The sequence below is a fragment of the Peromyscus californicus genome, unplaced genomic scaffold, assembly GCF_007827085.1.
Source record: "Peromyscus californicus insignis strain IS unplaced genomic scaffold, ASM782708v3 Scaffold_11__1_contigs__length_118956290, whole genome shotgun sequence".
In the NCBI taxonomy this organism is placed as follows: Eukaryota; Metazoa; Chordata; class Mammalia; order Rodentia; family Cricetidae; genus Peromyscus; species Peromyscus californicus.
In genome coordinates this window covers 15,845,292-15,858,465 of record NW_026294402.1, presented here as the reverse complement: position 1 = coordinate 15,858,465, position 13,174 = coordinate 15,845,292, and the positions used below count along the sequence as shown (strand labels likewise).

General features: G+C 38.8%; 1 protein-coding gene across 1 annotated transcript; it reads left to right on the top strand.

The window, feature by feature from the left end:
• Positions 1-1,133: 1,133 nt before the first annotated feature.
• LOC128102434 (zinc finger protein 26-like) lies at positions 1,134-7,959 on the top strand. The gene is made up of 4 exons (XM_052726203.1): positions 1,134-1,190; positions 2,084-2,210; positions 4,502-4,590; positions 4,792-7,959. The coding sequence occupies exons 1-4, from the start codon at positions 1,134-1,136 to the stop codon at positions 6,220-6,222; spliced, it is 1,704 nt and encodes a 567-aa protein (XP_052582163.1). The 3' UTR covers positions 6,223-7,959.
• Positions 7,960-13,174: the final 5,215 nt, after the last annotated feature.

Genomic DNA, 13,174 nt, shown 5'->3' with positions numbered 1-13,174 from the left:
TTGTAAGTGTGAGCCACCGTGCCTGGCTCGCTGCTGTTTTAAAATCACCAAGTAGTCTAACGCCAGAGCATGGTGTTATAAGACTTACATTTTCTCTATCAGACTTCAAAGTTTAATCCAGTCTGATATTTTGGGAATAAAATAATTGGAGGGCTAGTGGGATGGATAAGTGGGTAAGGATATCCAAATGACCTGAATTCCATTCCCAGGACTAAATATATTAAAAAAATGAGAGGGCAGAACTGGTCATTGATAAGTTCAGTGTAGTTGGAATCGTGAGTGTGTGTGTGTGTGTGTGTGTGTGTGTGTGTGTGTGTGTGTGTGTGTGTGTGTGAAGAGAGGCGCGGGGTGGGGGAGATGTGTACATGCATGCCACCGTATAAGGGTAAGTTAGAAGACAGCTTTCAGAAGTCTGGTCTCCTGTAATGGGGGTCTTGGGTATCCATCTGCATCAGGTTTTACAGTGAGCACCTTTATCTACTGAGCCATCTCATTGCCCTCACTGTGTTTATAGTTATTTTGAAAACAACTGCAAATAGGACTACAATTTTTTACCTCCCACTGATTTTTAATTTCTTTACCTTTTCTGTCCTGAAACTGAAATTTGTTTTTTGTTTGTAAAGTTTCAGAACAGGAAAATATTTTAGAAACAATCCCAAACATCTAAGATATCAACAGGATTTGCTGAGGACGTATTTCCTGAGACATACAAATGGTAAGTTTAACAAAGGATCTCTTTCTGTGTGTTGTCATTGAGCTACACTGTCAGCTCCTAATGTTCCTTTCTTTTTAAATTTTCTTTCCTTTTGCTTATTCTAGGGTTTCAGTATGTAACCCTAGCTAGTCTGGAACTTGCTATATAGCCAAGATTGGCTTTGAACTTGCAGATCTCTGTCTCTCCCTCCCAAGTGCTGTAAAGATGTGAAATACTAGGATATATATTTTCAAGACAGGGTTTCTCTGTGTAGCCCTGGCTGTCCTGGAATTCGCTCTGTAGACAGGCTGGCCTGGAACTCAGAGATCCACCTGCCTCTGCCTCCTGAGCACTGGGATTAACGACATGAACCACTAGGATAGTTTTTATTTTGTACATTCACAGAAGACTAAAGAATTCCAATGTAGAAAATTGAGACATGGAAAGTTACTTGAGAAATGAAATTCATACAAGATGGAGTGATGTTTCTGAAGAGGTACTATAATAATGAAAAATATAGAGGTTATCTAAAAATAAAAATAATTTTATTAGTATCTTTCCAAAAGGTGTGATAATTAGATCAACAGAGAACACATTTCCTTGTGAGTAAAACTTTCCCCAGAGCTCATCAGAACAACAAGACAACAAAGAACATCTCAAAACTAAGTCCCTAGTTGGATTTTCCTGGGAAGGTGTGTCTCACATTGGTGAGAGATTACCCTTAAAGAGATTACCTTAGTGTTTTAGTAACCATGCTAATCTTAACTTTCCTGGTACTGGTAGCCTAATTTATTTTTCTTAGTGTTATAGCAGATGATCAGGAATATGTGGATATCGTTCTCCAAGAATGCATTCATACATCATTAACAAATTTTCTTTATAGATTTTAATTTTATGTGTATGAGTGTTTTGTCTGTATATATGCATGTATACCATGTATATGCCTGCTGCCCATGGAAGTCAGAAGAGAAAGGTGAATCCTCTTGAGTTACAAATAGTTGTGAACTACAGTGTGTATTCTAGGAACCAAATCCAGGTCCTCTGTAAGAGCAATAAGTATTCTTAACTGATAAGCCATTGCTTGTCGCATATTTATCAAGTCTTTGTATTGTGCTTATGAGTATTTACAGTATAGATCAACAGGCTGTGAAGAGCTCCCTGTGTAAGTTGTAGAAGTGTAACTTTATGAGTAAGTGGTTCCAAAAGTCAGATGATTGATTATATGAGGTCCTCAGAATGAGTGTGGCTAGAGATGTCTTGGTATCATTGAACTCTGGCATAGAATATGGGAGACAGACTCCTTTACAGGCATGTGGGTAACCTTTGCATTTCTCCAGCGAACATAAGTGATGTCACTTTGCTCAAATTGGCATGCATGTGATGGTTTAGGACTCAGTGACCTTTGAAGATGTGGCTGTGTACTTTACCAAAGAAGAGTGGAACTTATTGGATGGATTTCAGAGAAACCTCTACAGAGATGTGATGCTAGAGAACTACCAGAACGTGACCACAGTAGGTGAGACCGTCATTATCCCCTGTATCCTTTTAAGGAAGAAAAGTACGTTTTTTTCAAGATTGATGATGTAACTGTGAATATAATGGGAAACAATAGAGACGTTGTTATTACTCTAGAACATTTTAATCCGTTATTGGCAGTTGTCAAAAATGTGGTTTTAGAGTTAGTAGCGTCACTCTCATTTCCTTAGAAATGTACAACTTTATACTCTATCTTTGATATACTACATCAGAAAAATCTTCATTTGTCTTCCTATCACCTATTTTCACTATTTTCCCATGTGAATGTTTCACTCTTAATGGTAACAACTTGCTGAGCATGATGGTGCACCTTATAATCCCAGCATGCAGGAGGTTGAGGCAGGAGGACTGCTACAAACTCAAGGCCACCTGACCTATATAACAAGTACAAGGCCAGCCAGGGTTGCATAGCAAGACAGTATCTCAACACAATCAAAACAAACAAAAAACTAAACAACTATTGGTGTAGTCATTTCCCATGATATTGAAGATCTTTCTCCATTTCTGTTACATCCAATTTGAAGAAATCTTGGTAATGTTTATATCTATTTTTTTCTCCAAGACAGGGTTTCTCTGTGTAGTCCCAGATGTCCTGGGGCTCTGTAGACTAGACTGTCCTTGAACAGCCTGAGTGCTGGGATTAAAGATGTTTGCCACAATTGCCTGGCTTTACTATATGTTTAGGGCTGAATGTGATATCAGGAGTCAAATATAGCCCAAATAATGAGTATTTGCATTTTGAACTATTCAAAACTAATTCTAGGAGTTGGAGAGATGGCTAGGTGATTAAGAGCACTTGCTATTTTGTAGAGGGCCCAGGTTCAGTTCCTGGCATCCACATGGCAACTCATAACTATCTGTAACTCTAATCTCAGAAGATCTGACACCCTCTTCTGGCCTCCTTGGGAATCTGCATACATATGGTATACATACATACATGTAGGCAAATATTAACATACATAAAGTAAAAATAAATCTTTATAAAAACAGTTCTAGAGGCTGGGGATGTAGCAGTATTTGTAGAGTAATTGTCTAACATACACAAAAGGTTCAGTTCCCGGTACTGCATAAAACTAAACATGGTGTTGCATGTCTATAATTTCAGTACTTGGGAGATAGAGGCATGGATCAGGTATTCAAGGTTGTCCTTGGCTACATAGTGAGTTCAAGGCCTGTCTGGGCCACCTGAGACCCTATCTCAAAAAAGATAATAATTCTCATGTTTCATTAGAAATATAATTTCTCTTTTATGGGAAGCTTTGTTATCTCTTTTGTCAGCCTCTGTCATTGATATATCATTTCCCATGTATAGGAGTTCAGCTTGTCAAACCCAGCCTGATCTCTTGGTTGGAGGAAGGGAGTAAATTTGTTGACTACAGTGGAACAAGGCAGTCTCCAGGTTGAGCATGGGTTAACGTGATTTCTTATCGACAAGTTCAGCATTGTTTTGAAGTACCAGGAAGCTTTTTCAGAAAATGTTTATTTTTTTAATTTTTATTTTATTTGCATGAATGTTTTGCTTACATATATATCTGTGCACCAGGTGTGCAGTGCCTGTGGAGCCCTGGGACTGGAGTTACAGACAGTTTTGAGCAGCCATGTACGTGCTGGGAATTGAACCTAGGTTTTGTGCTCTTAACTGCTAAGCCTTCTCTCTAGCCATAGGAAATTTTTTTTTTCATTTATGATACATTTTATTTTGAGCAAATCCATTCTCAATGCCACTAATGAAAAAACTTTGAAAGAGAGTTGATGAGATGCCTTAGCAGGTAAGGAAACTTGCTACCAAATTTGACTACCTGAGTTTGATTCCCTGAACCCACATGGTGCAAGCCTATATTCATGTGTACACATGTACACACACAAATGCATACAAAATAAACAAATAAATGTAAAAACCAAAAGGCCAACTTAAATCTGAACACTGAAGTCCTTGGACTTCAGGTTTTGAGATATTTTCAGCATCTCTAGTAATTTTTTTTCTAACCTCCAACCTTGTGCCATGCCATGTATGCATGTATGCACACATGCATGTGCACACATTAAGTAAATAAATGTAAAAAGGAAAAAAATTGTTAATTTTATTTTGACCCTAGATCCTTATGATTGTCAAATTATAGCATTATATAGTTGAATTTGATTATATAATCAATATGTTTAATTCTATCTTTGCTTTGTTAATTTAGCATGTTTAATATCAGAATAAATACTTAACATCCCATTTTGTTGTATAAATGTTTGTATGTGTATTTTTTTAATGTTTTATTTCAGAAAGGAAAATGGAACTTGAGACAGAACTTCAGCTGGACAGTTTTTGGTCAGATATATCAAATGAGACACAACTGGCAAGATTAACAAAGGTATTTCTTTGTTTCCAAAGTCAGAGAATATTTGGAATTCTGTGATATTTCTATGCATGAACAAAATATGTTTGAGAGAAGTAGCCTTTGCCCACAGGGACCTGTTTCCTAGCATGAAGCTTTGTGCTTTAGGGTTACCCCAAGAATGTCCTACATAAGTCTGAAAAAATTTTTAGTACTCATTCATCTCTTTTTCAACAGGCAGGAAGCCACAATGGAAGGAAGCTCTTTGACTCTAAGAGGGTTGGAAAATTCTTCAGTGAACACCCATGCCTTCAGACATATATGAATATTTGTAATACAGAAAAGATTTCTGAATATAATTGGCATAGAAAAGACTTACTTCCTTTAGTCAAGAAAACCTCTACTGAAGAGAAACTTTCTGTGTTGATTCGATGTGAAGAAGCCTTTGCTCAGACGCCAAGCATTGCTTACCAGAGGACATGCATTCAGGACAATTCCTTTGAATCCAGTGATTTTGGCAAATCCTTTGTTAATCAGTTGCAACTTAAGGCACACAGCAAAGCTCACAGTAAAGAAAATCTCCGTGAATGGGAGCAAAGTAAGAAAGCTTTTACTCAGTCCACAAATTGTTCTGTTTTAGAGAAATGCTATGAAGATAAGGAATGTGAAAAAGCCTCTACGGCACACTCAGGCCTTACTTCACATGTACAAAGTCATAAAAGGCAGAAGTCTTATGAGTGCACAGAGTGTGGGAAAGTGTTTGGTAAATGCTCAGGACTTACTGAGCACATGAGAAGTCACACAGGAGAGAAACCTTTTAAATGTAACCAATGTGGAAAGTCTTTTGCTTCTTCATCCTATCTTACTGCGCATTTGAGAACTCATACTGGAGAAAAGCCCTTTGAGTGTACAGTCTGTGAGAAAGCGTTTACACGTTCCTCCTACCTTCGAATTCACATGCGAACTCACACTGGAGAGAAACCCTATAACTGTAAGGAGTGTGGAAAAACCTTTGCTGTGCGCTCGTGCCTTAATAAACATTCCCTAACACACACTGGGGAGAAGCCTTATGATTGTAAGGAATGTGAGAAGGCATTTACTAGCTTTTATCAACTAACTGAGCATATGAAAATTCACACTGATGAGAAACCCTTTGAATGTCAGGTGTGTACAAAATCGTTTAGGAATTCCTCATGCCTTAAGAAGCACTTCCAAATTCACACTGGAATAAAACCATTTCAGTGTAAGGACTGTGGGAAAGCCTTCAGTGGACGGACTAGCTTTACCACACATGTATTGACTCACACTGGGGAGAAGCCATATGAGTGTAAGGAGTGTGGGAAAGCCTTCAGTACATCCGCAGGCCTTATTGAACACATAAGAAGTCACACAGGAGAGAAGCCCTTTGAATGCTATCAATGTGGAAAGGCCTTTGCATCTTCCTCATATCTTACTGCACATTTGAGAACTCACACTGGAGAGAAGCCATTTGAGTGTACAGTGTGTGGTAAAGCATTTACACGTTCTTCCTACCTTTGTAGACACATGAAAACTCACATTGGAGAGAAACCCTATGAATGTAAGGATTGTGGGAAAGCCTTCAGTGAGTGCTCATACCTTCACAGACATATAAGAACATACGCTGGAGAGAAACCCTATCTGTGTTAGCAATGTGGGAGAGCATTCACCAGCTTTTCTTAACTCACTTAACATATGAAAACTCATACTGGTGAGAAGCCTTTTGAATATCAGATATGTACAAGCTTTTTTAGAAATTTGCAGCCTTAAGATGCACTTCTGAATTAACACTGGACTAAAATTATATCAGTGTAAAGAGTGTGGAAAAGCCTTTGGTGGCAACACTGGCTTTACTACACTTGTACTAACTCACATTGGGGAAAAGCCATATGAATTCAGAGAATGTCAGAATGCCTTCACTTCTTTCCTCACATCTTTAACATCTAAGAAGTCACACAGGAGAGAAACCCTTTGACTGTGACCTGTACTATGTATATAAGAACTGTGGGAAAGCCTTTACTGAGCACTTGGCCATTAGTAAACACTTAAGAACACATACTGTAGAGAAACCCCATGATTATTAGGAATTGAGAAAGCTTCTACTGTTCATACTTCAGTGGATATACACTCTAAATGGAAAGAATATGGAAAAGGCTTCACTTATTCTTCTGATCATATGGAACATAAATAATCACAGAGTGAAACTCATGTAAAGAATGAGGAAAGTGCATTAGTAAGTGTGCACATTTTTGTATTCACATTATTAAGCTCAGTACAGGTAGTCAGTTGTCCTAGAAATGGCTTAACAGATGTACTGCTCTTCTTGAGTTTGGTTCCCATCACCCACGTTGGGCCACTCATAACCATCTGTAGCTCCAGCTCTAGGGAGATCTGGCTCTGGCCTCTGTGGGCACTTGCATTTGCATGTGCCTCATACACAGATATACACATAATTAAAAATGAATCCTAAAATACACGGGGGCCTCACACTCAAAAAGACCCATGAATGTAGTGAATTTGGAAAAGTAACTGGAGTCTACTCACAGTCTGTCAAGTAGGAGACCATACAGTGTAACATGGAAACTTGATTATTATCTCAGGCTTTGCTAAGTATGTGAACAACTGCAATAGAGCAAAGCACTATTGATATGTGATATGTGTAGCAGTTATGTGCCTGCTAAGTAATTTAATGTTCACCTGTGATCTCACAGTAGAGAATAACTTTAAGAAATACTAGAACTAAAAAAATGTATTCCACTACCTTTGCTAAATGTGATTCACACAGAAGACAAATTATGTGTATGGATTATGGCAAATGCTTCCATATGTTCTCAAATCTTGTGTGCTCACACAGCCATGGATTTTAGGTGTCCTTATAGGTGTACTTTTAATGTTTTGAATACCTCAATGTATGTGTACTAAACATTTGTGTTGTGTTAGTTTTTGGGGGCAATTGAAATAAACAGCTATTCACCCCAGGTAGGGCACTGATCACAGATCAAAGAAATTATTCCATCCAAATAGAACTTGATGAGCCACTGAACTTTTGGGGGTTACTTACAGGAACAAGGGTTAGGGGTTTCTGGTGGTTTGAATAAGAATGGCCCCATAGGTGCATATATTTGAATGCTTAGTCACCAGCGAGTGGCCTCATTTGAGAAGGATTTGAAGGTGTGGCCTTGTTGGAGGATGTGTTGGGGTAGGCTTCGAGATTTCAAAAGCCTGTGCCAGACCCAGTTTCACTCTGCCTATGGATCAAGATATAGAAGTCTCAGCTACTTCTCCAACACCATGTCTGTCATCATACTGCCATACTGCCTGCCATGATGATAATGGACTAACCTCTGAAAATGTAAGCCAGCCCCCAATTAAATGCTTTTTATAAGACTTGTCTTGGTTATGATGTCTCTTCATAGCAATAGAATAGTGACTTAGACGGGGTTACTTTCAGGAGCATGGGTGATTCAAAGGCAGTTGTGCCACTGTGGAGCCCACCCTGGAATTGGTGATGATTCATGAAAGCTGCATTCTTGAACCTCCCTGCTCATTCTTCAGGCAGTATCCATTGGAGAGCCTGTACGTACTAGTAGTTTGTTATTATAATCTTTATAAAGTGTCCTTGGGAATCTTGTAGCTTTCTGAACTTCCTGAAACTTGTTTCACTAGCTTCTTGAGTTTTATGTATCTCTTCTCCCTCTAAAAGGAAAAGGAGAAAATAGCTGTACAACCTTTCATCTAGCTCTTACATTCTTTGCATCTGCCCTTATACAGTGTTGTCTGAACTTGGGGGTGATGTATAGATTCTGGATTATTTTTGTCTATTTACAGCTGAGCACTGGTCCACTAGGCCACAGTCACTCTCAGCAGCTTGACTAGTTAGGATTCTCCATAGTAACCATTGCCCTCTGCAAAAATGAAGCTTCCCTCATCGGTGTGCAGTAGCCTTACATCCAATTATGAAGCAGTTGATAATGCTCAAAATAGTCACGCCACTATTTATTCCCTTGTGCACACATTCCCTGATGTGCTAGTAGTAAAATACTCAGAGTTCATATCTGTAGGACTGTTGTGAAAGTTTTCCAGCAGCCTATACTATCGCTGATACTATGAAAGCCAGACACCAGGAAAAGATATCCCAGCTCCATTGTAGCCTGATTTCTCCATGTTCTGCAGTCAGAGCATGTGTTGTGTTCAGCAGTAGGAAATTATCTAATTTTGGCACACAACCAACAGCCATAGATCTTAATGGCTTGTGTGGATTCAAATGATTCACTGGCCAACAACTCCTAAAGTAGCTCATCCTTGGCACTGGGATTATTCACTCAGCACTCTTGTGCTTTATTGGAGTGGCTCTTTTCATTTGTACATGGTGTTTTGTTGAAAGTCTTAACCTAATTTTACTGTACTTTTTGATGCTTTTCCAAAAGGTTTGGCAATGTGTAAGGAAACTTTTTTTTTTTAAGATAGGGGGCAAGATCTCTGAAGGCCTACTACTGTGTACTCTAAACAAGTGCCAGTTGAGCTTGGATGGTTAAGGAAATACCAAATACATTCGCAATGTCCAGTGCACCGTGAAAGATCTCATCACTTCTATCATGTTTACTTGAGAGAGCAATATGTTAGGTTCACTGGGATTGCTTTAGAATATGATAGTCTTAGTGGAACAAGCATGAACTGTTAAGTCAGGCCCAGAACCAAGAGGCAGCAGGGCCATGCTCTAGCCTGCTGGGCTTGCCACTGGAGTCAGCTTCCTGTGCTTGCAGGTCCTAGGCCAGCCTCATGGCCCTTGCCTTTCCTTGGTTGTATCTGCTTCCTGAAGGGAGCCTTGGATGAGTGAACAATCTATAACTCTAGTATATATTCTTACAGAGAAAAATGTACTCAATACACTGGGAATAACTGCCCACCCCTAGAACATGCTTAATTTTTTCCCCCAGCATTGCTTTATCAGTTATAACTGTGGTAAACTCTTGGTTTGTAAAATACTCCAGAAACTGAGTTTGGTTCCCAGCACCCATGTTGGGCCAGTCATAACTGTAACTCAGTGGCACAGCATTTGCCTTTTCTCTCTAGGAACTCCTTGACACAAATCTTACTACCTTTGCCTTTGAATAACCTGGACAGACCTCTTTGTCTGTTTTGCCCTTCTCTCCTCCCCTTTTGGTTTTGTTAGCACTTGATAAACTACATGCTGGTGTGACTATCTAGCTCTGCCAGAGCCTCCTCACAAGACCCTGTAAAGATTACATTTCACTTGGGACTAGTAAAGTCTTTAAAGCTTCAATCCCAGGTCCCTTCTGAATCAAGTTTTCCTTTATTCTCCCATGAACATGGTCCTATCTAACTTGGTGAATAGGTATCACACACTATCTTTGACATTCGAATCTCCCCAGCAATGCCAATCCTACTGTCTTGCAGTCCTAGATATTTGTGGGAACTTCAACAGACAATAACCAAATGCCCCTGAAGGCCTGTATTGACCAATCTATCTTCTGATTTCCCTCTCATTGCCTCTAGGTTATGCAGCCTTTGTCTCAAAGATGATGCTTAGTTATGTAACTCAGTTTCTTGTGTCATTCAGACTGATCCTCCTTGGCTCCCATATCTTGTAGCCTTAATGGCCAGGATATGAGCAGCTCTTTCATTTCTTATTTAAATAAATCTTTCTCCACTTCAAGCAGTTCAGATGCCGAATATTTTGTGATAACAGTTCCCTGTGCTGGGTGCTGTCTGCATGCTGAATCATGGATTTTTGAGGTATATCTTCTGCCACTTGTGTTTCATTCCCTGCTCACGGGTTGATTTTTTTCTCAATGTGTTTCAAGTTTTAGGATTCTGAGAATGATGCTTTAACATAGCTCAAACTTGGATATTGTTTCTTTTCCATTTTTTTCTAGCTGTAAAAATCAGTAAGCCAATGCTTCCATCTGTATGTTTTCTACTCTTCCTGCCAGATCACAGCCCAATACAGATGATAGCACCCATGTTTTTTTCTCATTATAATTCCTACTTTAGAAGGGCAAATTCTTTCTGCAAAACAGCTCTGTTGTCCACTGCAAAGATCATGCAGCTGCCACCACATCCTGCTTACAGTTCTGTCCCATATGTGTTACATTCAGAGATAGTATTATATTTTCTTATAGATTAGCCATTTGGGGAGAGGGCATCCTGTACTCTTTTCAAGAGGGCATGCCCTCCTATGTCATATAGAAGAAAGTGGTTACCCTAGGATTCCCCCTAAGAATACTTGACTCTCAGATGGCTTAGCCTTGGTTGCATATTTTATCACCCATCACAGGGAGCATACAACCACTTATTTCATACTCTACAGCAAGGTATACCATTCTATAGCACATGAGAAAATATAGCCATTATCAGTTTTGACCTCATGAAAACTCCACTTTTATATGCACCAGCCTCAATTGCATGTCTTATCACCCATCACAGCCATGTAGCTACCCCTCTCCAAATCATACTAGGTTTTATAGGTACATGTTTGCATGCTAATTATGTTTAACTTTTCTTGGGTAGACAGAAATAAATGTCTATTCACTTTAGGTGGGGTACCAATGAAAGACTAAAAAAATAATTCTACCAAGTCTAACTGGGTGAAACAATGAGTTTTTTGAGGATTATTGTCTTAGAGTTACTATGATAATCACTGTGACTAAGGTACCTTGGGGAGGAAAGGGTTTATTTGGTTTAGACTTCTTATCATTGTTCACCGTGAAAGGAACAAAGAAAGAATATTAAAAGGGGAAAAGACTAAGTAACATATAAAGCAGAGCTATTAGAATTACAGCTGACCTCTCAATGGAGACTGTATAAGGCAGAAGGGCCTTGACAGGTGTGCTTCAGACTCTACAAGACTATGTAGTTGGAAGATTTCCTGTGTCCTGGCCTGCTGGTGGTTGGGACAAATCTCTCCCACACGCATCCTCAAGTAAACACACAGAGGCTTATATTAATTATAACTGCATGGCCATGGCTCAAGCCTTTTGCTAGCTAGCTCTTATATCTTAAATTAGCCCATAACTATTGATCTATGTATTGCCACATGTGTCCCATTACATGTTGCTCCTTGGGCAGCTCGCTGGCATCTCTTTCTCCTTCCTGTCTCTCTCTTTGAATTTCCCACCTGCCTCTAAACTGTCTTGCCATAGGCCAAATGGCTTTATTTATCAACCAATCAGAGCAACACATATTCACAGCATGCAAAAGACATCCTCAGCATGTCTCTTTTTCTTTCTTTTTTTCAAAAAGGAAGGTTTTAAACTTTAACATAGTAAAATTACATATAATAGAACAATTATCAAGCAAGAATTACAGTTACAATATCTAGTCTATTTGTATTTAGCAAAATTAAAGAAAATATTCTATATCTGTGAATCTAAAGTTTCATATCTAATTTATCTTTTATCATAACCAAAGAAAATTATAACTATCTAGTCTTCAACTACATCATACCCCAGAAGGATATAATATTACCTAAGTAAACAGGAAGTGCATTGTAAGCAACTTCCAAAATTCTAGAATGACAGAGACAGCTGCCTGCCTGGACAGTCATCCAAAGTTCCTCTGCAGTGTTGGGGCATCTATCTTCAGCCCATAGGCCTAGTCTTTCAGTCATTTTTCTCTGTGTCCTGTAGAATGTCTGGCAGTTTCTTCTGTGAAGCAGGAACCTGAAGGACCATTTTGCCTTGCAAAATTCAGTGGTCACCTTCCTATGGGTCCTTCATGTCCAATTGATGCAACATTTTGTCAAGCAGTCCAGGCAAGAACAGTTTCTTGCCCAAATGGCTATTTTTGCCAAGAAGAAGATAAACTCCAAGAAGAAGATAAAGTATCTTCAATGCCCATCTCTCTCTTTGAAGTAAATTGGTGCTGCCAGGAGCAGGTGTATCTCACTGTCTAGAAAGTCTAAGTTTTTAAAACATTTTAAATGCCATATTCTGTAGGCCTTTGAAGTATTTGAAGATTACCTACCTAACTGAATTATATCTATGTATACCTAGAACTTAACATGACTATAAGCTTGACTATCATAGAAGACTATTAATCTGTATTTTTAAATTATCCATTACAATTTAAATGAGTTACATTAACATAATACCTTAAACAAGAGTAGAAATATACAGATAGTATAACAAAATCAACTCTAAATTTGTATCAATAAACTAAAATCTATACCAATGTAAAACATTTTAAACAAGTTGCTCTTTAAAAGTAGGTTTGAGCCGGGTGGTGGTGGCACACACCTTTAATCCCAGCACTCGGGAGGCAGAACCAGGCGGATCTCTGTGAGTTCGAGGCCAGCCTGGTCTACAGAGTGAGTTCCAGGAAAGGCGCAAAGCTACACAGAGAAACTCTGTCTCGAAAAACCAAAAAAAAAAAAAAAAAAAAAAAAAGTAGGTTCAATATTCCACCCTTTTATCCTATCCCCCTTTTTCTTTTAGAAAGATATTGACTATGACCAATAACAATTTGTAACCAACAACCTAAACAAAAACAAACATCCATAATCCAGTTTTTGGGAATGTGGGTGTAATTTTCTAGGCTACTTCCTGCTGATAGTGGGCGCTGTATTCTTATGGGGATCCTG